This window comes from Myripristis murdjan, chromosome 11, assembly GCF_902150065.1.
Source record: "Myripristis murdjan chromosome 11, fMyrMur1.1, whole genome shotgun sequence".
In the NCBI taxonomy this organism is placed as follows: domain Eukaryota; kingdom Metazoa; phylum Chordata; class Actinopteri; order Holocentriformes; family Holocentridae; genus Myripristis; species Myripristis murdjan.
In genome coordinates, this window is record NC_043990.1 from 12,190,693 (window position 1) to 12,215,886 (window position 25,194).

Below are 25,194 nucleotides of genomic sequence, written 5' to 3' on the forward strand. Positions count from 1 at the left end.
AACTGGTGTAAGGATATTGCACTGGCCTTGGACTGATTGTGGGTGTGCACTGCAGATACAACTACACGTGCAAAAGTGTGAAATATAATATCAATATAACACCTTTTAACAAACTTTTCTCTGTTTTGTTCAAATTTATTGAAAAACAAGAGGCCAGCTGGTCACATCAACCTTAATGCTGCAGAAAAGATGCAAAGACACCGTTTATCAAATGCAAGAGCCCAAGATCAGTCATGAGCTAATTTATTAAACTAAATGTGAAAAAAAAAAAAAAAATCAAATGACAAAGAACGTATAAAAATGACAAAACAGAGCCAACACAAATATCCGCAAGTGATGTCCTCCTCAGGTCCATATTGAGTCCTGCTTGGCTACAGTCTGACCCATTATTATATCCAAATACATTGTTTCTTGGCACAAAATGAGTGCATGACTGTTAGTTAGCAGACTGAGTGCACAAACTTTCATCTCATGTCAAAAGAGCACAGTGACTTTACACAGCATGACAGACCACTTCTTTTCCTCATGTTACCCTCAAAATGTGAAACAAGACAAGACTCATACTCTATTAACAAACAAAACGTTTAAAAATGGCATAATGGATGACTGACATTGTCAATTCTCAATTTAAGAATATGTTCAGTTCTATTTAAGTAGACAAAATAGCACCTTACATAGAAAAACAAACAAACAAACAAACAAAATCACAGATAATGACAAGATAGCACAAAATGCAGCCCCCAGAATGTATTATTTTGTGGTACAATGTGGCACTTAAGAGTTTCCCAGCATGGCCATCCCCAGGTCAGCTCCTGACTCGGGGCAGGCCTCCAGCCGAGCGAGCCTGCTCTGCTCCAAAGCGATGGCCTCGGCTGAGTGTTTGCATTTCTCCGATCCACACTGACAGGTGAAATACTTGCTCTTGATGTCCCAAAAGCGATCTCCGTAGTCAAACCTGTTGCAAAAGACAAGTCGAGTCAAACTCTCAGGGAGGACAGAAGGAAGGAAGAGGATTAGCCGTGTCGTTACAAACTCCTTCACTCGACTCACCCTAGCTCTTGCCCACTGAGGATATCTCTGGAGCTGAAGAAGGCGATGCGCGGGAATCGCAGGTCCTGATGCAGCATGAACACACGCACTGGGATGAGGTTGGGGTCACACAAGTGGTTGATGAAGCGACTGATGTTGCCGTAGTAGCGGGCATCAATACAATACACCTCCCCGTCCTTGATAGAGGATAAGAAAGAAAAGCAAGGTGGTTAGATACAACATAAAGCTGCTCTGCTGACTAAGACAGAATATTCTGTTGCTACATGCAGCACTTTTAAAGATATCATTGAGATCATCACAGTGGGCTCTGTCTCATGCTGGTCATGTTTCACAAAATTAAGACTACATTTCCCATAATGCTACTACTGGTACACAGTGCCTCCTATTGCAAAGAGATTGTCCTCTTCATCCCATTTGACCTCTTGGCAAAAGGTTTTCCCTTTCACTTTAATTAAAAAAAACAAAGATAATTGAAATGACTTTTCTACTGGCCTTTCACTTAGTCTACTATGAACTCTGAAAGCTTTAGCTCAGTTTCTGATGGAGGAACAGTGCTGCTTTCTTGTTTTGTGCCATAAAGCAATGCAGCAAGCATCCGGTGTGCACCCGCCACCCCCTCCACATGCTGGATACTCACTGAATTCTAAGTCCAGGTTTGGCTAGTGATTTGTGTCTGTTCCTGTTTCCCATTTCTATGAATGAGATAACAAGGTTACCTTATTGTCCAGGTCAAACAGGTAGGAGTCATCTTCTCTGACATCTGCTTCTGCATCGGAGATCAGCTCCCCCACATATCTGTGCAGAGGGAGAAATCAAACATTTATTACATTAATTAACTTCTAGCTTTACAAACTGAACGACATCCACCTGTCTGCCCAGTGTACTAGTTAAACTTACTCGCAAATGAAGCTTCCCTGGGGAATGTCCTGCAGAGCACGGACTCCCCAGCCCATCTTCTCTGTCCTGTAGAGCTGGAGACGAACTCTGAGGAGAGGAGAAGGAAATGATATGGGTTCAGACTCTGTTGGCCAGAAGGAGTGAGCAAATCTAAAACTGATCAGAGCACAGGTGTTTGTTCTTCTATGCAGGATCTAATGAACAGATATTTGGCTGAGAAACTATATTCTGACAGATTACATTTGCTAAGAGCAACACATGCATCTCTCTCTTTGCAGGGTGTTAATCATCTGGGATTTGCTCTGTGATTACTCATCAGTGTTTTGCCAATGCTGCCTTCAGCAAGATGTGCTACATTAATGGTTATCAAACATGTGCCAGCAGGGCACACAGAGTTTTTATTCCAAGACTACAAGCAGGTGATTCACACTGTAGCTGCATCTTCCCTGGATGAAGGCGTATTTATCAGTGAAATCAGCTGCTGTGGTGAAATCAAACTGTATTGTTGGGCCTCAGTGGCACATGGTAGACAGACAAAGCTACATGACTTCTACTTCTAATCCTTACTTGATGCCCGCCTGTACTACTCTGTTCTTGCATGTTCGGTAGCAGGCACACGCCAGGTTACATTCAAAAATGAGCGGGGGTTCAATTTTGTTGAACTCCTGAAGCAACCGCTGGTCCTGGCAACAGAGAACAAAGTGAGGTTAGTGTCACTGCTGAAATAATATGTAACGTACAAATTCTGATCACTGGCCCCATGATGTGGTTAACTTTTTAACACACCGTCATGATCAGCCTCAGTGCCTTTCATTTCTTATTTGAAGCATCCTTCTAGAGAACTTCCGTTTTCCCTTGGCCCCCATTCACAGGGAGCTTCAGGTTACAGGTGACACCTGAGGCAGGTGGGAATTTGGTGTCTTGGTCAAGGACACTTACAGGGAACACAACAGGGTAAATGTTTGCTGACATGGGTGCCTCAGCTGAAGGACTGTGTCTTTCCAACCACACCACTCTACTGCCCAAACCTAGGGATGGTAACTCTGCCGAAGTCTGTGCTTAAGAAACCCCAAAACAAACTAGTAGTTAAACAATGCTAGCAAAAGTTCCTTGCCTCGCTGTATTTACACAGCTCCTAGGAGCAGGATACTCAAATGGTGTGGCTTTTCTGTTTACCTTGTCATACCAGCAGCGGATACTGAGCTGTCCACAGAGGCAGTTACTAGATGAGCAGTCGTCTGTACAGCTACAGTGCTGAAGAAAAGATAAGGGAAGCAATGAGATTTATTCGTTATTACAGATAATATATCATAGCTCTGTGTGTGTTTAAGTGAGAGAGAGCAGGCAGGTCAAGACTAATGGAGATTACAGCTTCAATGAGAAAAACAGAGACACTCATGCACATTTTACCTGTAAGTGTGTGATGTTGCGGTCTATGTTCATTGCAGAAGTTTCACAGTTCTCTGAAACATATTTATAGTCTGAAGGGCAGTCCTCGTCATCCACTGCATTCACACAGGGGATGGGCACGTTCTCATAGCCCTGTGCAATGTCACTGGAACAGGTAAGAATGGTGTTAAAACAAGAAAAAGGGAAATCTGAAAGAAGAGAAGGCTCATAACTCAAAAACAAGGTAACCTGAGACCCTATACATTCATTACTGTAGACAGAATCTGAAACAGCTCCTGACGGTTCTTTTGTAGAAAATACTAACAAATGACCCCAACCTGCAGATGATCCTCTCCGTCCGAAGCACGCGATTGGTTATCCCTCGTCGCAGCTTCCTGTTAATCTGGAGTGCCACCCACACCGGCGTATCGACTCGTGCCAGGCTGAGAGGCGTATCTCCTTCCCTGTTCATGATGTCGATATCTGCCCCTCTGGAGAGGAACAACCTGTGGACAGCGGTGACACAGAGATCAAGATCACGCCCAATCCAACAGCGCCTTTTAATTCATCATTGAAACAGAATACAACGAAAAGATCATGAATTCATAGCTTCAAAACATTCATATTATGGTTTACATTCACTTAGGCATTTGCTTTCCTCCCCATTTGAATTACAACACTTATAAGGAGGGAAACCAAATAGTGGTGGGTGGTGTTATGGCAAGAGTCCTGCACCACATGCGGTTTAGCTTTGTGTTTCACTCTCCCTGGACAGTCACTCACGTAACACAGTCCTCGAAGCCCTCCCTGGCAGCGATATGGAGTGGTGTGTCTCCGTGCATGTTGACAGAGGACAGGCAACAGCCGGCGTTCAGCACCAGCTCAGCGATATCCACACTGCCTGCAAACGACGCCCAGTGGAGACACACGTTCATCTCCTGCAGGGGAAGGAGGATGGAGACACGGGTCTTCAAAAGTAATCCGTGAATTTTAATGGAAATAAATTGCAGTTTTGCCCCCTTCTAATACCAGCTGATATAACATAATGGGGATTCTATCTATGCCCAGTCTATAAAAGATTTTAATCTCTTTTGTTCTTAACACCTCACAGCTTTGTGCATTTTCAGATGCAGCAATGGCAGCTTGTTTAGAAATAGAGGACATACTGCCAAGTTAGCATGAGTAGCAACAGTTGAAACAGACAAAAACAGAACAGCATCTAACAGAAACTCAAATTTTATCAACAGAAAGCAGATGTCACAGTGTTTGATTGCCAAATTATTTGTGGGAGGAGCAGTGCAACAACCACCACAAGCGGAGACTGCTCAGCACCAAACCTCACAAAAAAACAAAATAAAAACAAAAGCAAGAATTCTTCAGATTGCAACCTAAATCAGAGCTTGAGGTTAAAAACAGAAACAATCCAGGAAAAAAAAAAAATAGACCAAACGTCTCCCTCAGTGTCCAGCATTTCAGTCCACCTGTAAGGAAGTGAAAATGTTGTGTAGGAGCAGAGAAGTTTCTGTGCGTAGTGGTGACTGACCTTGTCCCTGATGGTGACATCAGCTCCTCTGTTCAGCAGAGCTCTGATCACATCGACATGTTTGTGCTCAGCAGCCCAGATGATTGGCGTCCAGCCACCACTGTCCTGATATTGGCAACATCATGGAGAAGAGTCAGATGCCTCTTTTTTCATATGGTAAAATCACTCTATAATACACTGTTTGTCTATGGGAAGCCCTTAACTTGAATTAATTCTAATGGGACATTGTGATCAGACGCCATACAAGTATGTATAAATCAGGCATTAACCTAAATTTTAGTGTGTCATGGTCTAAATGTTATACACCCTGCAAAGAACAAAATACTAAGGGAAGAAAATACTTTTATTTTTCATTAATTACTAGCAGCTTCAGTCTAAATGTACTGGCATGGGTATCATTTGTCAAAAAATCCATACATGCAAAAACAGCTATGAGAAATGGAAACGGAATAAATGAATTGACAGTAATGCAAAAACAAGAAAACAAGAATCTTCAATAAGACATATGGATCCACAATAGTGACATCCTGGCTCTTCACTCACCTGTGCGTTGACATCAACCTGCCCCGTCTCCAGCAGAAGGTACACAATTTCCAAGTTGCCCAGCTTGGCTGCATGGTGGAGACCGGTGTATCCGTCGTCCTCCTGGGGAAGAGGGACAGGAACATGAGAAGAGAGACAGAACACATTTAAAGTGTGGTTTAAAGACTCTCGTTTTTGAAGACTAAAATCCTTATTTTTAAAAAACTCCTAGTGTGTAACTGCCATTGTATTTGTTGAAATTTTACAAACTGACAGGCACTCACAGCATGATAGACAGAGGCACTGTTCTGGACCAGGTAGCGAGCCACCTCCACATGGTTGTTGATGATTGCCTCTAGCAGAGGCGTCCTCATGGCCTTGTCCTGGGCATCCACTTTAGCACCTGCCTATCAGTGCACAAGCAAAATATAACCTTTACTCTAATGCGCAACATGTGTAAAACATCAAGAAACACTTTATAATGTAAAACATGGAGCCTTGTCAAACTCACTAATGATGTGTTCAATCTCTCACCTGCACCAGCATGTAGCAGATCTCCAGCAGGCCTCTCTGAGCTGCAGCGTGCAGAGCAGAGCGCCTGTTCTGAGAGTCAGGCTGGTACGTGGGATCTATGCCCTCCACTGGAAAACACACACACAAACACACACACACACACACACACACACACACAGTGTTTCAATAAAACAAAATCTGAACCGTTCTAACATGATCTGGTTGTGTGATCAGCAGTCAAGAGGAGCATACATATGCGCGTGATCAAACGCAGATGACGTGAAGTTAGAAGAAGCACCATCATGAGACCCATTTGTTTCCGACTGCGCAACACTGGCAGTCTCTTCAAACACACATTACAAAGTGCAGTAAACAAAAAAAGTGATTTTGGCACTCACTCAGCATGAGAAGAACTCTCTGCGCCTCGCCTTGCTTGGCAGCAGGGTAGAGCTGGCGGGGGTGGAACCTCAGCTTCTTCCTCCTGTCCAATAAACAAAACAGTCTAAACTCATCCTTGAAAGTCCACTGAAACAGAGACTTAGTTGAAATATCTGAGTTTAGCTTGCAGTTATACTATAACTGTGTGATACATGTTTACAAAACTTGTTTTAATAAAGATTTTCCACAACCTAGAGCTGCTCGGATTGATGTTTTTTTTTTTTTTAGATGATATCAATGACTACCACTGGTACAAACAATGCGTGGAAAAAAGGTACTTTTCCTGAACAAATGGAGAAAAATTCAGCACCAGTTCAATAGGAGCAGGAGCAAGGAACAAAAGTAGGGCTTCTGCAAAAGTCACATCACTCATCAAGACAAACTGAGGATGTCCCACACACATTATGTCAATAGAAGACTAATTTTAAGTCTAACCTCTCAGTGTCCTGGGTGAGAATGGCCTTCTGCAGCGCTGCCCTGCTCGGCCCGGGAGGAAGAGCACTGGGGCAGATGGGTTTGCCATTCGGAAGGCAGATGGAAGGCCCCACGCTGTCCACTCCCCCCTCTCCTGAGGCTATAGGCTGGGGAGGCTGCTCCACCTCACGCTTTATCACTCCATGACTGCGGATACGAGCGCTGGAAGAGGCAGGGAAAGAGGGAGCCAATTTTTTCATGGGTTACTCAGCTCAAACCAGTCAACAATCAACCTTAATGTTTTTCTGTCGAATCCTCGTCGTCGCCATCCTCTCTTACCTGACGGGTCTCTCTGGCTTCTTCCCGTCCTTCATGCCTCCTGTGGAAGCCGTGAGGGAGGGCGCCGTCAGGACAGGGGGAGGGAGGGATGGAGTGGTGGTGGAGGAGGCCGACATGGTGACGACGGTCGCTGCTGAGGCGAAGGGGGGGATGGTGACCTCCTGGGCCTCCGAGGCATCTTCACCGCAGTGGGGACAGAAAAGCATGCCGCCGCCGTTTGCCCTGCTGCGCCCTCCGCCCAGCACCGTCACGCAGCCCCGGTGGAAACGGTGAGCGATGCGCTGGTCTGGGCAGCACTCCAGAAAAGTACCCTGAAAGAGAAAAGGAAAGCAGGACACAGAGGTCAGCGTTACCAAAAATACATAAATGTGAGTTTCAAAGGCAACTCCTAAAAAAGTCTTATCCAGTTTCAATGCTACAACAACATCCAACAGTAAGTTCTTGTTAGGGAATTAATAATAAGAATTTTTTGAGGCCGATACAGATGTAAGAATCAGACCAGAAATACAGATGTAAAACAGGTTCAGCATTTAAGTCAGTTTTAAGATAACTGTTTTGTAAACTCAAGGTTAAGTAAGTTTTATTCTGTTACAAATTTTAAAGTTGTATTAGAGACAAACTCCTAGAAAAAAATGGCATAAAGTAACAAATTTCAGAATCAGCCAAATTTGTGGAATAAAAATACTTTTCAGATGGATCAATACTGATATGCTGCCAATATATTGGTCCAATTCTAGTTCTACTGCAGTCCTCAGTCACAGAACTCAAGAGTATCAATGAATATACTGTATTAAACACAGAGTATTTTTCATAGTGATAGCCAAAGGTGGCATAAACACTTACCGCTATGCAGAAGTATCCACATCCGGGACAGCAGTGGTGTTTGACCATGTGTGAGCGATGGTTCTCACAAAGCACCATGAGGGGCACGCGACTGGACGGCCGCATTGTCTCCCCTTTTATAGTCGTACTGGTACAGGCCCTTAGCTGGAAAACACAGCAGAGGCAAAAAAACTGGCATTAAGTGACTAATGAAGAAAGTGGGTCACTCATTACCAATGGTACTGATTAAGAATCCTATGGTAATTTAGTGCTTTGGGCAGTCGAACTCACTTTCTGCCCCTGTTGAAGGTTATGGTTACCTATAAATGCCAATTTTCTTAATCTATATGTACATGTACACATTTGTCAGTAGAGACAACTCAAACACACAAAAGCGAACACAGACCTCTCCATTGATGCTCTCAGTGGCCATGCACTGTCTGCTGATGCTGTGGCTGGTGCTGTCGACACGAGGAGCCTCCATCCTGCAGCTGCACAGAGGAAGCTCCTCCAGCCGCTCCGTGTCTCCTGCATCACTTCCTTCTACAGAGAAGACAGTGCCTTACTGTCATATTTGAGCACACACACAGGATTGTCATATCAAACAGGGAACCCCCCAGGGTTCTCAAAGTTAAATCTAAGACTTTTTAAGACCTTTTTAATACCACTGAGAGTGAACTTCAACGCCAACTTCACAGCCATACTGTCAAAAGTTTGAAGGATATACTGGAAAATCAGTATGAATTTTAAGCCCTAGCAACTACTTATTTGCCAAGTAGTTGAATTTTATTTTATTATAATATTCACAGGCGTATTTAATACACAATGTCTTTGTGAGGTGTGTGTGTGTGTACTCTAATAACATAACATGAAAAAGATGGCATCACAGATGCCCCCCCCCCCAGGGTCTCCGTGGCCTCACATGGCACCTTTTGGTAATAAAAGCTCCTATTTGAATTGTGGTAGATTAGGATCGGAAAGTTCAGCAATCCACTCTTATTGTGCAGTGAAAGTGTGTGCCAGCTGAGTGTCACTAGACACAAGAGCCTACAGTCTTCAGTCTACAGTCTTGGCCGCAATCTGCTTGTTCAGGTTGTTGAGCTCAGCCAACTTAGTAGCAAGGTGCATTCTGTTTTCTTTCCTGACAACGGACCGAGCTCAAGCACACTGCATGCTCCAGAGAGTAAAGCAAAACACTGATGTGAACAGCTCCTGGACTGCTGTAGCATCCAGGTCACACCAAACAGAGCAAATTGCAATGTTACACACACACAAAACACTTTTATATATTTGACAGTTAATTATGATATTGCAGCATTTATTCAATACCACAATAGGACAAGAAGATATTTTTAGACCTTTGTAAACCAAATTCAATACTTTCAAGGCCTTATTTTGAGAATATTACGGTAAATTCAATTCTTTTTAAACACTTGTAAGACCCTGCAGGTGACTTGATTAAAACACAGATGCACTGAAAGGTAGAGAGAACATGCTCAGGATTGTTGCTACCCAAGAAAAAGCGGCGCTTGAATGACTGCTCCCATTTACTGCATTATGTATTCTTTCATATTGTATATGTATATCAAACTTATGTTAAACTACACAGAGCAAATTTCGTATTTCAAATAGGCCTACAAATATTTACAGTTCAACTTGTTACTTGTGTTCCTGTACCTTACATGCATCTGCCCATAAATTAAACCATAAGTAGAGAAAAATGCAATATTCAGAGTACATACTTCCATATCAAATACAACACAGCCAGCCTAAATATTGTGCAAACACTGCAGATTATAGTGACATATTTCCATCATAAACTTACCATGATGAGGTGAGAGTGTCAGACTGTCTGCAGCAGCGATGTCTAAGGCACCCAAGGGGACTTCTGTGTATTCACTGGCCTTTTCAAGAGAACCTGCTGCTTCTTCCACTGATGAGGACAAAGCAGATACCAGATGACAATAAAAATACCATATGACTTAACTGGAATGTGCTATCGTTCACCAAGTTACAGCGGCTTACTTTCATGTTACATTACTTTCAAACTAAGTGCACAATAATATGGATAACATCTCTGGGAGAAAAGCACCGTTTCAAAACTCTGTAGATCAAACTTCTATGGTGTCTCTCACCTCCAAGCGTCTCCACCTCATCAGCGGTGTCTCTCTCTCTGCCCTGGCCTGACTGTTGCCATGGAAACTCGGCGGTTCCATTTTTACTCTGGACCCCCCTCTGTGCATCAGACTCTGAACTCTGCAGGGGAGACATTTGAGCTGAATACCAAAAATTTTGTTTTTATCTATGGCGCACAGGCTGGAAATGCTGCACGCTTAACGGTTTAGCTTTGACTTAACTAAATTTCCACTGAAATAACTTTATAGGTTATTCTAACTTTATAGGGTATTCTAGGTCAACATGGTGCACAAATAACTTTTTCACTATTCATATCAGCTACACACTGAGCAACATGTAGAGAACAGAGACACCAGCTCCCCTAAATAAATCACAATTAAATATTAGCCAACCTTATGAGACATGACATCCACAGGTGCAGACAGCACTGCAAGAGTTTAAATGCTAGTTTAAGCTCTTACCTGTGTAGTGGTATTTGCTACTTCATACAAGTATAATAGCTCCTCAAAGTCTGACCTGTCAACCCCTTCCCTGGTGAGAGCACATGCGCTTCACGGGTAGTGATATTCTCCAAAATGAATTGTGTGTCTGACCAAACAAATAACAAAATTTGAGCTGAAAAGGTATTTTGAAGGATGCACAACTGCACATGTTTATTTATTTCAAGCCCTCTTGCTGGTGGAACTACTTTGTCTCTGTTGCTGTCTCTATTGCACAGTGACACCAAAACTAAGTAGTTCCACCAGTTGGCAAGCAAGAGGGCTGGCATCAATAATGAAGCTCCGACAAAAGCGTGTTGTAGATCACTCAACACATTTTTTCAGCTTTCAGTGACGACTCAAAATCATGTTGTTTACTAGGCCTAATCTACTTCATTTTGAAGAGGAACACTCCTGTTGAAACGCTCATTCTCACTTGTTTGGAGTAGCAAATGCCACTATATGGGTAAGAATCAGAAGTATCACTGTAAAAGGTAAAGTAAGAGGATAGTGTGGCTACTATGTAAAAAAAAATGCACAACAGCAGCCAGAGAACACATCGATTTTGCATTGTTTATGTGATTTAAGATATCACTGTTTTTGCTTGTTTGTTTTTATTATAGTTGTGGTAAAACTGCTACAGCGCCACTAATTTACAATTTGTCCAAGTGCTCAGTTCAGTACAGCAGGGCTGTAGAGATACATTTGTTTAATGTTACAAAGATAAGGAAGCACACTGTTTTGCACTGATTACACCCCAGAAATAATTCCAATTTTGTTCAAAATATTGTGCGAATACTGATTCGTGAACCCCGTATCATGAATTGAGTGACTCGTTACACCCCAAATTAAGATACAAGTAACGATCAAGCTAATAAAACTGAGAGAACTACTCACATGATCTGACACCTTCACTGATCCCTCAATATCCTTAGCCTGTGGCCGTGCTTCTGATGCACAGTCTTCAGACTGCAAGAACAAATGAAGTTTAAATTACAGAAGACATACAGCCCGCAACAAATATAACAAGCCACAAATATAAACACCTGTCCCTTTTTACATAAAACAGCTATGCCACATATTAAGGTACAACAGTATTCAATAATACGTGCTTGTTGGCTATGGGTGGTTACATTCAGTGGACAATAAGCAAATGAAAGCCTTGCACCTTGTCTGAATCCCGAGTGGATGGACTGAAAACTTTCACTGGCTCAGCTGCCTCCTCCACCGAGTTGGAGGTGCTGCTCTTCACCGGGCTAGGCTTGTTAAGAGGCTCCACCTCTTTATGGAATAAACTTTCAACCTGAGTTTTAGGAGAAATCAGAAATTTGCATTAAAAAAAAACACATTCAATAACCCAGGTACCCTTTATTATACCGTATAAACTTATTATGTACCATCAAAGACAGCGATACGTTCCTTCCCTGGCACTATTCCTTAACATACCAAAGTATATATTACCTTCTGGGCTTTGTCTGGGACTTTCTCAGCCTTCTCAGGTGTGCTATCGGATAACAGGCCCAGTTTTCTCCTTTTTGCAGCTGTTGGGAAGTAGAGAAAAACCAAGCAATGCAACACAAACTATACAAAAGAATATGTTTTTTTCCTACATAAAACTATGTCACTGTTTTATATAGGTGAACAACAGTGTTAACATTTGAGTTAATATGAATATGGTATCAGATTTAGCCACTAACCAGTTTCACCATCTGAAGCAAGGCAGGCAGAAGGTCCTGAAGGAATAACAGGTACAATTGGTGCCTCAACACGGCTTATCTGTACAACAAATACTCAGTGACTCAAACGGCCATGAAAAGATTGCACAACAAAATAAGAGAATCATTTACATCAGTGTCTGTCAGAAAGCCCAATCTTTCAGCATTTTAAAATGCACTTTCAAGGGCGCTTTGTGGTTCAAAAGTTAGAAAATATCATCTGCAAGCGCAGGGCACAGCATCAAATGCCATGCAACAACAAGATAGAGCCACCAGTGAAAATTTAAGCACTCAACTCAATGGGAACTTCTATGTTTTAATTCAATTGCCTTTTTCGTACTGTGTTATTCCAGTGAGGTCTTGCAGAAGATGTTTTGGGCTCACCTGCATGGGTGGGGGCCTGTTCATGGTCTTGCGGGCCCGGTGGATCTTTGGCGGGGCAGTTGAGACAGAAGGAGCGGAAGACGCTGTGGAGGAAGAGGAAGAGGAGGTAGGAGGAGCAGGTGGCAGGACTGATTTACTGCTGCTGGGCCCAGAAACACTCATCTTTGCTCGGCCAGGAGACAAAGCCGAAGAGGTAGAGGGAAAGGAGGGGAGTGATGAGGAGGAGGTCGATGCAAGGGACTTTGCTGCGTGTCCTATAAGAGGAGGACAAAATATATCCTTTCAAGTCATTGTATTATTATTATTACTACTATGATTGGATACTTAACTGCTCAGAAATGTGTCTAGCATCATTACTGCATCCATAAAACCAGATATTTAGAAAAGCATGCAAACACATTAAAATGCCACAATCCACATATATACATGTAAGTACATCTAAACATGTAAGTACATTTAAAGTGTCATAGCCTCACATACAAAGCGAACACACATAAATGCATTTAAACACAGTAAACTGGCAGTTTCAACACCTCAAAGTATTTATTATCATCATCATTATCCTCCTTATATAAAGTAAGTAAATATAAAGTAATTAAGTTCAACAAATTGTACAATAAACTAAAATTCTCACCTGCAGGAGCTTTGTTTGATGGGGAAGAGGGAGGTGGTCGCTTCTCGCTCTCCTCTCCAATTTGGGAACCATCTTTTCCAGGCTGCAGAGACATCTCACCAGCGGGCGCTGTCTCCTTGGCAACCACAGATGTGTTGGAAGCTGCCTTACCTGGCAAATGTTTTAGAGTTCTCCATCAATTTTAAAAAACAGTGTCGAACATGGAGCAGAAATCTGCAAATAATGTCTGTTACTTTGGGTGAGGATGCTTGTGCATGCATGTCAGTTTTACACAAACTCCTTCAAAGTGATCAGACAACAAAGTGCAAACGGTTCACATGTTCTCTGCTTCACTTAGCTACAGACATACCTTCTTTTGCTTGATTTGCTCCCGCTAACAAATCTCCTCGTGTTTCTGAGGCATTTTCTTCCAGAGGCTCCTAATGGGTGACAAACAACAAAAAGTGGCATGTGGAGAGAACATGAAACAATTATCCATCCCTTTAACAAGAAACTGATGTTCAAGCTGACAGAAAATAGGCAAAGAATCTATTTTTTCACTGCGGTTTGCATCAGTGCAAGAACACAATCTGACTCGAAAAACCTGCCAAAGAGACCCCAAGAGAGTGCGACACTTTGGGTGCTGTGGCCGTCATGTGATGACTGTTCACAGCTGCTTGAGTGAGCGTCAATATGATGTACCCGGGAAATGATACCTGAGATGTGCGGCATTTTTCTTGACAGTGCATCTAAAGAAAATGAGATGTAACTGGAAACCACTGAACTGACTGATGCATATTTTTTCAATCAATAACTTTTGTTGTGAAAGCTTACACACCAATAAGATTTAGCTATTCATAATCTGTAACCTTTGCAAACCAAAGCAAGGAGAACCAAATAGGGCCAACAAAAGCAATCTGCATCACGATAATATCAAGTGATCAATTTTTACATTCTCAAAGATCTGCCATTCACCCTGTTTGAAATTAATGAGAGTATTCAAGAGCAAGAGCTGATATCACAAAAGGAACATGAAAGGAGCGAGTGCCTGCTTCATGATTCTAGCTTTAAACAACAAGAAATCCCTCCTCCTCCTCCTGGAATTACACCAACAGCTGGTCCCTGTCCCCTGTAAACTGACCTGACGCCCCATGAGGAAAAGGAAATAACAGAGACTTTACAAATCTGGCAGGGCCCAAATGGTCCAGGTCCTCAAATGTTGTCATCACTCATGTGAGGGAGTAAATGAGATGACCAAGTTTAACTTTTGGCTCCTGAGAGGATGCAGAGGACAACAAAATAGCTTCTAACTGCCTTCTTCACATTAGTGAGAGATACCACCCAAAACTGATGTTGCTAGGGACTCACTAGGTGACTTTCCCTTTGACTTTCGATCTTTTCCTGCATTCACACAGTCATAAGAAAGTCCTGCAAATCTTAAGGACCTTACAGGCCAAACGGTGATCTAGCAAGACACTCCAGCAACACAGTTTTAGTGCTCCTAGGACTTGCAAAGACTGCAATAACAAAGCCAATAACAATGCAAACGGAAACAGATGTTGAAGCAGCTGTTGTGCGGTGTGAGAGGACGGTGATAGAGGGGAGATGAGAATGGCAACAGGAAAGGGGCATGTCTTTTGGTTAGAGAAGGGACAATATGAAAATTCAAAATGAAGATGACTGAGCAATTTCACCACCCATTTTTCTTTCTTTCTTTCTTCTTTTTTTTTTTTTTACAGTACTGTTAATTGGTAATTACTAATACACACTGAGCATGCTTTGTATTGACAAACTATTTGCAAAAAAACAACAACAATGCAATATGTTAACATATGAAACGACACGACACAAGAACATCAAATGCATTGTGGATGATTACGTTTTGTTGATCTACCTTTAACATCCATTTAGGAACTTAAAGTCGTCCAGCTAACAAAAGGTAAAATATAATTTGCATACAGGGATCTATATCACAGGGTGCATCAAACCCTTTTAATCCTGATACTTAATGCATTTTCTATCATGTATCACGCAAATAATGCATCCTGGAGGATCCCTTTAATGTGCGTCTGCCTGATTTGCGCGTTTTTATTTCCCAAGTCAGGTTTCAACCAATGGCGATCGTCCAGGGACGGCTTTTCTGACAGATTCGGTTTCCCGCTCACCATCAGCCCGTCAGACAACCACCCTCAGGCTGTAAGTGTGCTCAAAGGCAAGGCAGCTCATTCTCCCATGTAACAAACATGTACCAGGATGAACTCCTGGCTCTGTAAATGTGGATAAAAACGTGATAGTCCGCTCGGTCAGGTGGGAAATATCTCCTAAGTGGAGCATGTTTCAGAGCTGAGACGCGCTCGGCACATGCGCACATCAGCTCGCTGGCTCTCAGTCAGAACTCAATTCAAGCCAACAAACAAATCAGAACAAGGCTATAGTCAGTAAAATAAAACGAAATTAAGATTTTTTACATTGTTTGCCCTCTCTTTGGTCAGAGGAAGCCGTAATAACTAGAGTGTTTGTGCAAAATGTCTCCTGGGTTAACCAAACTGAGACGGAGGACACCTCTAATGATGCGACAGAAAGCGCTCAAGTATCCACCGTGATGAAAAGCACTAATGAAATGCAGAAAACATCTAATTCCGCTGAATTCCCTGTATAACCCTGATCTGTAACGTTAGCAGTGAAAGCAGTGTTAGCATATCTTCAGCGCTAGCAGCTACTCAGGAATAATAACAGACTAATGCGAGCGGTTGGTACAGTGAAACACGTGGCATCTTCTCGCGGCGTTGCTGCCTTTACAGCCGGTGGAAAAATAACCACAAATTAAACAGCATGCCATTTCAAGATTGTCTAAAGATCACTACCTTTGTCGTTGTCTCGGACGCCGACATGTTTCCCCCCCTGCGAGCGTCGACGTAATTGTACGTGAGCCACGGTTGCCAGGTCTGTGAGACAAAAGGAGCCAAACAGCAACTCAAAACCAGCCCAAAACCCGCCCAACCTGGTATAAAAAGGGCCCAAAAATCAGCCCAATACCAGAACTCAAAATATGCCCATAAAAATCCATATATGTTGCTTTTAAAGTCCAACAGCATTGCTATAATTGCAAAATGCACTATATCTATAAAATAACACCATAAACATTAAAGGCAATTTCCCGAAACAGTTCTTTCACCTATTTAATTTACAGTATATCAGAACTTAAAATATAATATGGGATACCTTACTTCAGCTGACAGGCACTGGGCACGAGTGGTGCTGATGATGTGATTGGTCATGTGCTGAGTGGCCTCACACAGCATTGGCATATTATTTGTCTGTGGAGCATGTGACATACACTACTCACAAAAAGTTAGGGATATTTGGCTTTTGGTTGAAATTTATGGAAAATATAAAATGTTCACGCTACAGTGATATTATATCATGAAAGTAGGGCATTTAAGTAGAAGCATACACTGGTGATTTCCTCATCACAAACAATTTCTTGAAACAAAAGCCAACAACAGTGGTGGATATACCACAACAAAAAATGTCAGTGTCAATAACTTGTCATGTGCCCTTGAGCATCAATTACAGCTTGACAACGACGTCTCATGCTGTTCACAAGTCGACTTATTGTCTGCTGAGGCATGGCATCCCACTCTTCTTGAAGGGCGGCCCTCAGGACATTGAGGTTCTGGGGTACAGAGCTCCGAGCCTCTACACAGCGACTCAGCTGATCCCATAGGTTTTCTATGGGATTCAGGTCTGGAGAAAGTGCAGGCCACTCCATCTGAGGTACCCCAGTCTCCAGCAGCCATTCCCTAATGATACGACCTCGATGAGCTGGAGCATCAAACACCTGATGTGAATTTTGCCGTTAAACTCCTTGTTAGAGAACAACAACTTGTGCAAAAAGTACTGAAACACTGAACAGCTGGACATGTGCATTCAAAAGTTTACAGAAGGTCACATTAAGTTCACCTGTAAAGGTTATAATGCATTTTAGGTTCATCCTGAAATTTCACCCGAAAGCCGAATATCCCTAACTTTTTTTGAGTAGTGTATGTGGATAGTTTATATGCTGATCTGGCCCAGAGTCAGTTTGACAGGATTTGGGTATAAACATTGGTCATTCAAAATATGAATCTTTATTCATGACTGCCCAAGCCCAACCCGCGGACAAAATTTGTTACCCGCGGCAACACTTAAAAAGTAGCCCAATTTGGCGGAAAAAACGCGGACTTGGCAACCCTGACGTGCGCCTCGTCACCAAGCGCGCCCCGCCCCGTGTGTTCATTGATTTTTTAAAATCACTGATCACAAGTCAGTGCGGGTATTGTAATTGTACAGCGTTGCACTGGGAGAGCCGTCCGAGGAAAACCGATTCAAAGTCAGTGAACTCGGGAATGATCGGGTTTGTATTGGTTGCCACTGTCTCGCAGCGCTGCCCTGCATCACGGGGCCAAAAGTAAACAGAGACCGAGCGAGAGGCGAGCAGCGGCCGTGGGATGAGCGCACATCATCGGCTAACTAACGTCACGTAGCCCCGCCGTCTCGAAACCTAACGCGTAAAAGAAAGCCAGGGAGATATCAGCTTCGACAGGAGGAGGAAAACGCCGGTGGGTGACGATAAAGTTTGACCACTCCGCGCTGAGGTTATTTTGTGTGAGTTTTGTCACTCTGCCTCACCAAGCAGAAGCTAACGCTGGTGGCTAACGTTAGCCAGCGGTTAGAGCCGTGCTTCAGACAGGTGGGTTAGGCCAGCAGCACGCAGGGAAAACAAGGCTATGGTGGCTGACCGGAGGGGTGTCTCACGGTCCTGTAGGCCAGCCTAGACCGACCACCATCTCTAATTAGCCTCCTCTTCTTTGAAGTCATCCGGATGCCTCCAATTTCTCCTCTTACTCTCCGGCGACATCGTTGCTAGCATACACACGCTAGCTAGCGTCCAACTTCTGTTAATCCACAACTTAGGTTAACGCGTTAGTTAGTTAGCGTTAGCTGATGTGACTTTATTGGGGATGTGGATCATCTACATCAATAGGCCTGAACGATATGGACAAAATTTCCTACACCGATATTTATGCCAGACATCTCGATCGCGATACAATACATGATATGAATCAGGGTTCAGACTTAGATGAGATTTTAAGTGTAATAACAGTGGGGAAAAAAATAAGCACTCTTCCAAAAAAAAAAAAAAAAAAAAAAAGCATACTACCAACTGGATGTGCAGTGACTTCACAAAGTATTTTATTGATTAGAACAGAGCAATCACTGTCTTAGGCTGCATTGAAATAAATTTAAATGCTGTTTGATTAAAAAAAAAAATCAAACAGCTTTGACACAATGTTTCAACAAAATATACAGTGCAAATTGAGCATTCTTCAAAAAACACAATACTAACTGGATGTAGAAAACAGTCAATTCTCAAAATGTTTTGATAAGAGCAGACCAATCATTGTCTTAAGCTAATCTTAACCCTAAAATTGATATTGTCCATATCGTTGTCTTGAGATATCAATATCACGCATGTTTGTATCTGGATAACAATATAATAACAATATATCACTCAGCTCTATACATCAGTGCCAGTTTCCTTCATAAATTAAATTCTTAATAAGCATTTGAGTGTATTTTTTAGTCACTGAAGAAAGTACATGTGGAGCAGCAGATCAGATTCAGAAAAGCAAGTTTGACCCTGTGGTTAGTTGGTCCTTTTGTACAACTTGTTATATCTGCCTTCTGATTCTCCGCTTCTGTCTCTAATCCACTGCCCATATTCCTACTCTGACAAGATGGAGATGCTGTGCTTCCGGTTGCCTGGCCACGGGGACACCACCCTGAAGCACATGAATTCGCTGAGGGCCCGCCAGCATTTCTGCGACATCACCATTGTGGCCAGTGAAAATCAGACGTTCAGGGGCCATAAGGTGGTTTTGGCAGCATGCTCGCCTTTCCTGCGTGACCAGTTCCTCCTCAACCCCTCCCCCAAGCTTCAGGTTTGCAGAGGGCACACATACACACGTCCCATCACGCTAACATACCTGATCTGTGCCTCTCACTCATACATACTTTCTTGTCTTTTTGCATGCACACGCTCAGAGAATTGTTTAGAGTGCAGATGGGTCATGCTTTTCCTCACATTTTCATCCCAGGTGTCAATGCTCCATAGCTCCACGGTAGTGTGTGATCTGCTCCAGTCTTGCTACACTGGGGTGCTTCAGTTCAACCCAGAGGAGATCGTCAACTACCTGACGGCTGCCAGTTACCTGCAGATGGAGCATATTGTTGAACGCTGCCGAGGAGCACTGAAGAAGTACATGCAGCCGAGGAACCCTGGTCCATCAGGGGTCAGTCTTTTAATGTCTATAAATGTTCTTTGCAGCTGGAATGTGCATGACAATATAAAAGTGATTTTTTTTTCCTCATGTCCTGTTTAAAATAAGATAAGATAACACTTTATTTATCCCCATAGGGGAAATTCAGGTGTTACAGGCAGCAGCAGAGATGATTCAAAACAAGGGACACAATATACAGTATACACAATATAGTACTCTATACATAATATGAGGCAGTGCAAAAAAGAAAGCTGAAGGGGGTGGGATGGGTTGTCGATGATTGATGTCAGCTTGGCTAACATCCTTCTCTGTCCCACATCCTCAATAGTGTCCAGAGGGCAGTCCAAAACAGAGCCAGCTCTTCTGACCAGTTTGTTTAGTCCTTTCCTGTCCCTCTCAGAACTTCCACAGCCCCAGCAGATCATAGAAATTGATCACAGAAAGTGTATCTTCGTCATCAAAGTTTGATCACTGCTGTTATTGTATCGTTCTCCAGGTGAGGACGGAGGAGAGCCAGTCTAGAGCAGTGATAGTCAGCGGCAGCTCTCACTCGGTTGCCTCCATGTCTCCCCCCACTAACCGACCTTCGCCGTTACAGCCACACAGTCCTGCAGGACACTCCCTGGATGACAACAATACTGAGAAACACACTCAGGCCAGTGATCAACACCATGATGACAGTCCCGTGCTGGATGACTCTACTATTAAGGTGCGTGTGAGAGAAGGAGAAAATGCAGATTATAGTACCTTTTGATAATGCTAATATTAGATATACTGGAATCCTGGTAGAAGCTATCATTCCTGATTACTTTATTAAATCTGTACTACACAAAGGAGGAAATGTAGATGAAAAAAGCAAAGAAAAATTGGAGATGTAATTTAAAGATTTGAGACAATAAGATGTAGATTGCATAAAATGAGCTGTGACTGGAAAATCTCCCTAATAATTTGCATATTTAGTGTATAGGCAAAAGTTGTGAATAGGTGCAATGCATACACCAGCCTCTTAAAGGGATGCTTCACCTATAATGGCTCACTGCCTCCAATCCTGACAAAGAAAGTTGGTTTAAGTATCTTTTTAAATACCATTTTATCCAGCAGCTTGCTTTTAAGAAGAGAATAGAACCTCAAAATGATACTTTGTTACCAACCACAATAAAAATCAACGTTATTTGGCTGGTGGCTGGTTAGTCCAACCCTGGTGTGAATCACTGATCTGTTCACTAGTATAAAACACCATATCTGACAACTCATCAGACACTTCTGTTGCAGATTAATGCATCAGATGAGGAGGAAGAGGCCAGGCAGGAGGACTACGACGTGTTCAGAGTGTACATCCCCGAAGAGGAGCAGAGAGACAGGGAGGAGGAAAGAGGAGCTCCTGGTGACGGGCCTCAGGATGCTTGTTACTCGGAAACAGATGCCGTCATCGTCGGAGGGGAAGGAGGCGAGTACGGCCTGAATCTAACAGAACAGGATCTGACCGCCGCCGGCTTCTCGAGGGAGGGACTCCCAGTGGAAGGGCTCCGCGCTTTCAGACGCAGACTGTCTGAACCTAAAGTTGGCCGGGGTAGAGGGAGGGGCAGGGGGAGGGGCTTCAAGAGGAGGAGGTGGGTGTCGTCTCAGGAGAAAAGGCCTCCAGGTGTGGCTCACCATCAGGACCTGTGGTACCTGGCCACCGCTGGGATGGGAGGCAGCTTTGGGCTGGATTACACCCAAGAAGGGCTGAAGGTAGGAAATTACCTCTCGGTTGACCTCCAGAGGGTGGACTTCAGCATGGGGGAGGCTCAGGGAGATGAGGTCACCCCCATGGCCGCCAACAGCATGGCTCAGTACGCCTTGGAGGAGTCGAGCTGCAGTGCTGGAGAGGGGAGCTCTGGGCTGGGGACCGTGCCGACAGATGAGGGTGGGGATGAGTCCGTGGCAGTGGTGGGCTCCACCTCTAGTGTAGCGGGGCCTGTGATCTGCGAGCACTGCGGCATGACGTTCCCCTCAGCTCACTCCCTGGCAATCCACTCCCGCTCCACCCACCTGCTGTACGCCTGCCCCTGCTGCGGCAAGCATTTCCATCACTCCGCCAACCTAACGAGGCACATGGCCGTCCACCGAGGGGCCGGCAAGACCCACCAGTGCCCCCTGTGCTACAAGACCTTCACCCAGAAGTCCACGCTGATAGACCACATGAACCTCCATAGTGGCGAGCGCCCGCACCGCTGTGCCTACTGCCACGCCCGCTTTGCCCACAAGCCCGCTCTGAGGCGCCACCTGAAGGAACAGCACGGCAAAACCACAGGGCAGAACTCGCTACATGAGCAAGAAGAGAGGGAGAGGGAGCAGGGAGGAGGAATAAGAGAGGAGGAGCAGGAACGCCCAGTCACTGAGCAAGTGTCATAAGCCAAAACAAGCAAAGACAAAGGCACTGAAATGTCTAAATGTCTGGACATACACAGACTTCACAGCTCATTGCATTAAACCTGGCAGGGTTTTGAGCTATCCAGTCAAGTTATTCAACGTGGAGTTGCAGTTATCGCATGGGCGATAAAAGAGTCCACAATTTTCGACCTTGAGTTGATACTGAGAACTAAGGCTTTTAAAATCCTGTGAAGACTGAAGTCTTGTCACAATCAATGAGTTGTCTTTTTAAAATGTCCTTTCCATAAGTCAGAAAGGCATACATACTAAGTAATGATGTGGCAAGCAAGGACCTCTCACAATAGCGAGATAGACAGCCAATAATAGGCTAGAGAAGTAAAAATCATTAAAAAAAATAAAAAACATATCTAACTAATATACAATCTCCTAACACTATTTGCATTGCATTAAACTGTTTTCTTTTTTGCACTCAGATTCAGAATGTGTGTATTTGTTTGTGCATCCACATCAACAAGCCAAAGTTGTGATTCATTCAAGAATCACTGATGGTGTGAATGCTGCAGCCGACACAGCAGTGATATTCACCTAATATAAGCTCTTTGTAATTGAAGTGCCCCATTTTGAAGTAGTCAGTTCACCCATCAGTAAAAAAAAAAAAAATGTATACATGTTCAGATGTATAGTGTTTTCTCTGAATAAAATCAGAAAGTTTTGCAGGTTCTCCTCTTCATTTGGTCTGGTTTGGTATTTTTACTTGATAAATAACACGATTTATCGACGAGTAAAATTATTATTGGACCGTTATTTGCCAATTGACTGCTTAAATGTTTCAGCTATATCTTAAGTTTGGCTGGCTGATGAGACGCCAACTCAACAACTGTCTGTGCTTGATGGACATTTCATGCTATTTCTGCTATCCTTTGTCCTCTCTTGGAAGTTGTGTGACTGACTCCCACTCTACCGCTGGAAAATTTGTCTCAGATCTTTGCACCTCCAGTTATAACATATCCTTTTGTAGGATATATATATACAATCACAGAAACACACATCTCTCCTTCCTTTCAGTCATCCATAGGCATCTTACTGATGTTATACAGACTTTCAGCTTCGCACTGATTCACCCTTTTCCTCAATTCATCTGCAGCTGGCAGGACCAGACAAAGGGTGTACAACTACAACGAAAAAGAGGAGAGGAACTACTGTGAGAAAAGGAACTCACCACACTTCTGACATTAACTAGAAGAAAGCCTATACCTGCAGCACGGGGAAGACTTACATACTGTAGGCCACGTATATTGATTTGACAAAATACTGGCATGATATTGGATTTTTTAGATGCAAAGCTACTCTTGGATCTGGAGGTGACTCACTCCCTCACTGATTCACTTATTCTCACACTCACAGTTAGTCACTCCACCTGTTATGGCAGTTAGGAGGCATGGCCATATTTTCAGATAACACACATGAACCCAGAACCGAGATCACAATGGCTCCTTTGATCTGTGTGAGGTGCACACTGTGTATCAGCCAGTCAATGTCATCCACCTCCAACATGATGGGATGTTCCGCCTTCATTACTGCAACAAAAAACTAGTTCAAGTCCAGCCCCAAATTACAGGTCACAGTCTCAAAGGGCTTAATTGGCCCACAAGTTTACAACAAAAACTAGTCTGTAAAGCCTGCAGTGAAATCGTACTGTCTTTGCCTGTCATGTAATTGTTCACTTAGATTTTTTTTTAGAGATCATGAGCTCACTTTGTGGACCATGTAACATATCAAGGCTGTGTCCTTACCCCAGCAGCAGGTTTGATTCCTCCAGCCATTTGCTCCATGCCATTTCCTGTCTTTCTTGTTTCTCTACTGTCACCATTAAATAAAGCAGAAAGGCCAAAGAATTTTATGAAAGCTGAATGTATCCCTGTCATGGTTCTGATTTTTGTAAGTGTGTGTGTGTGTGTGTGTGTGTTTTGGACTTTGTGTTTTTTTTATGTATTTGCCTGTGCTCTGTGTGTCAGTCTCACCTGCCCTGAGTCTGTGTAATTATCCCTGATTGCTCTGTTCCCTCCCCAGCGTTTCCCTCAGCCAATCCTCTGTTTTCTCCAGTCTTTTGTTCCAGTACCACAGTTTTCCCCTCTCACTGATGTGTTGCTGCGAAGCTGCTAGTCAGTCAATCAGTAGTATCTCATGGTGGTGCAAATTTTTCAGACGTTTTTTCACCTTGACAAGAATACAGTCTGCAGGGAGGGAGTGGGGATCTGTTATTTTGTATGAATAAGGTCAAATTCAAAGATAAGCCCAAAGCCTTCACACACTGTATCACAGTGTGGTTAACCTTGAGCAGCCTGGGGTTGCTGAGAGGCTGTGCAGGAAGGGAGAACAACTTGGTCACTTCTCCTTTCCATGTAATTATGTTGTTGGTGAAAGGAGCTCGGGCTGGGGAGCAGACAGTGGCAGAGGAGTTGCTTATCTGGGCCCGACTGTCTGATCGTCTGACTATATTAGTTGGATGATCGAAACGAAATAGCTTTTTAACAGATATAGTTTTGCAGTGTGTTAATGAGAAAGCAGACAATTTTCCATTTGAAGTTGGTATTTCAGTGAAAATTTCATGATTTCATGCTTGTGGCTATTTTTTAATGGCCATTGATTATTATTGTGCAGAAAAAAATGGACTTATTATTATTTATTATTGTTATATCCTTAGGCTGGACTATAACTTGATGTACTGTCAGTTTCAGTCAGCAGTCAGTTACAGTACTTTTCATGAAAGTGCTGTATGACTTTCCAACATAATGTGAGGCTCTATCGCCACCGTGAGGTCAGTTGAAATAATGCAATGAGTCATTATCAACTTCTGTACCGTCGCATAACATTTGGGTTTATCAGTGGGTAAAAAATAGGTAATAGGCAAACTACTATTGACTGATGTAAAATTGAGTCATTTTGTCGTCAGTTCTCTACAATAAGGTTTTGCAAAGTCTCTAATGAGAGTAATATCACCAAAAATGGTGATAAAATGGTCACAACTCGTTTGCAGCTGAGACAGTTAATTTTCAAGGCCTCCTCCTGGTTATTGCTTGGCCAGCAGAAAATGTTGCTTGCTTATCAATAAAACAGATTGGGGAGTTTCTGCAAGTTTTTATTTGCTGGAGTCACTGATTATTTTACATAAGCCCTTATCTCAAAAGGGATTGAGTTGACAGCCTCCCCTGCCAGAGATATTTCCCAACAAAAGGTTCAGGAA

General features: G+C 43.2%; 2 protein-coding genes across 8 annotated transcripts; one reads left to right on the forward strand and one right to left on the reverse strand.

The window, feature by feature from the left end:
- Positions 1-207: 207 nt before the first annotated feature.
- On the reverse strand, positions 208-23,982 carry ehmt2 (euchromatic histone-lysine N-methyltransferase 2). 2 transcript variants are annotated; one of them, XM_030063417.1, is made up of 29 exons: positions 23,744-23,982; positions 16,119-16,199; positions 13,625-13,694; positions 13,276-13,425; positions 12,642-12,895; positions 12,240-12,318; positions 12,004-12,083; positions 11,711-11,845; positions 11,440-11,511; positions 10,063-10,183; positions 9,753-9,860; positions 8,334-8,470; positions 7,949-8,092; positions 7,106-7,416; positions 6,788-6,988; positions 6,313-6,395; positions 5,936-6,042; positions 5,686-5,808; positions 5,423-5,524; positions 4,880-4,984; positions 4,120-4,274; positions 3,675-3,842; positions 3,358-3,502; positions 3,124-3,201; positions 2,515-2,630; positions 1,948-2,034; positions 1,767-1,845; positions 1,051-1,226; positions 208-955 (listed from the first exon to the last, which is right to left on the reverse strand). In XM_030063417.1, exons 1-29 carry the CDS (start codon positions 23,873-23,875, stop codon positions 775-777), a joined length of 3,780 nt encoding a protein of 1,259 aa, XP_029919277.1. In that variant the 5' UTR covers positions 23,876-23,982; the 3' UTR covers positions 208-774. The 2 variants fall into 2 exon arrangements, with proteins under 2 accessions (XP_029919277.1, XP_029919278.1); XM_030063418.1 differs by lacking the exon at positions 16,119-16,199 and having other exon boundaries at positions 23,744-23,981.
- Positions 17,560-22,678, forward strand: LOC115367605 (zinc finger and BTB domain-containing protein 12). 6 transcript variants are annotated; one of them, XM_030063421.1, is made up of 5 exons: positions 17,560-17,901; positions 19,035-19,238; positions 19,395-19,589; positions 20,074-20,286; positions 20,850-22,678. In XM_030063421.1, exons 2-5 carry the CDS (start codon positions 19,035-19,037, stop codon positions 21,969-21,971), a joined length of 1,734 nt encoding a protein of 577 aa, XP_029919281.1. In that variant the 5' UTR covers positions 17,560-17,901; the 3' UTR covers positions 21,972-22,678. The 6 variants fall into 6 exon arrangements, with proteins under 6 accessions (XP_029919281.1, XP_029919279.1, XP_029919285.1 ...); XM_030063419.1 differs by having other exon boundaries at positions 17,560-17,855; XM_030063425.1 differs by having other exon boundaries at positions 17,560-17,855; positions 20,176-20,286.
- Positions 23,983-25,194: the final 1,212 nt, after the last annotated feature.

What these genes read in the sequence shown, in the direction of transcription:
- ehmt2 (XM_030063417.1), bottom strand. Translation starts at nt 23,875, where the DNA reads ATGACAGGGATACATTCAGCTTTCATAAAATTCTTTGGCCTTTCTGCT. An exon ending in GTGCCTCTGTCTATCATGCT is followed by an intron (nt 5,525 to 5,685) that starts GTGAGTGCCTGT and finishes CCTCTTCCCCAG; the next exon opens with GAGGACGACGGATACACCGG. An exon ending in ACGGAGAGGATCATCTGCAG is followed by an intron (nt 3,503 to 3,674) that starts GTTGGGGTCATT and finishes TACCTGTTCCAG; the next exon opens with TGACATTGCACAGGGCTATG.
- LOC115367605 (XM_030063421.1), top strand. Translation starts at nt 19,035, where the DNA reads ATGGAGATGCTGTGCTTCCGGTTGCCTGGCCACGGGGACACCACCCTG. An exon ending in ACCCCTCCCCCAAGCTTCAG is followed by an intron (nt 19,239 to 19,394) that starts GTTTGCAGAGGG and finishes TTTTCATCCCAG; the next exon opens with GTGTCAATGCTCCATAGCTC. An exon ending in GGAACCCTGGTCCATCAGGG is followed by an intron (nt 19,590 to 20,073) that starts GTCAGTCTTTTA and finishes ATCGTTCTCCAG; the next exon opens with GTGAGGACGGAGGAGAGCCA.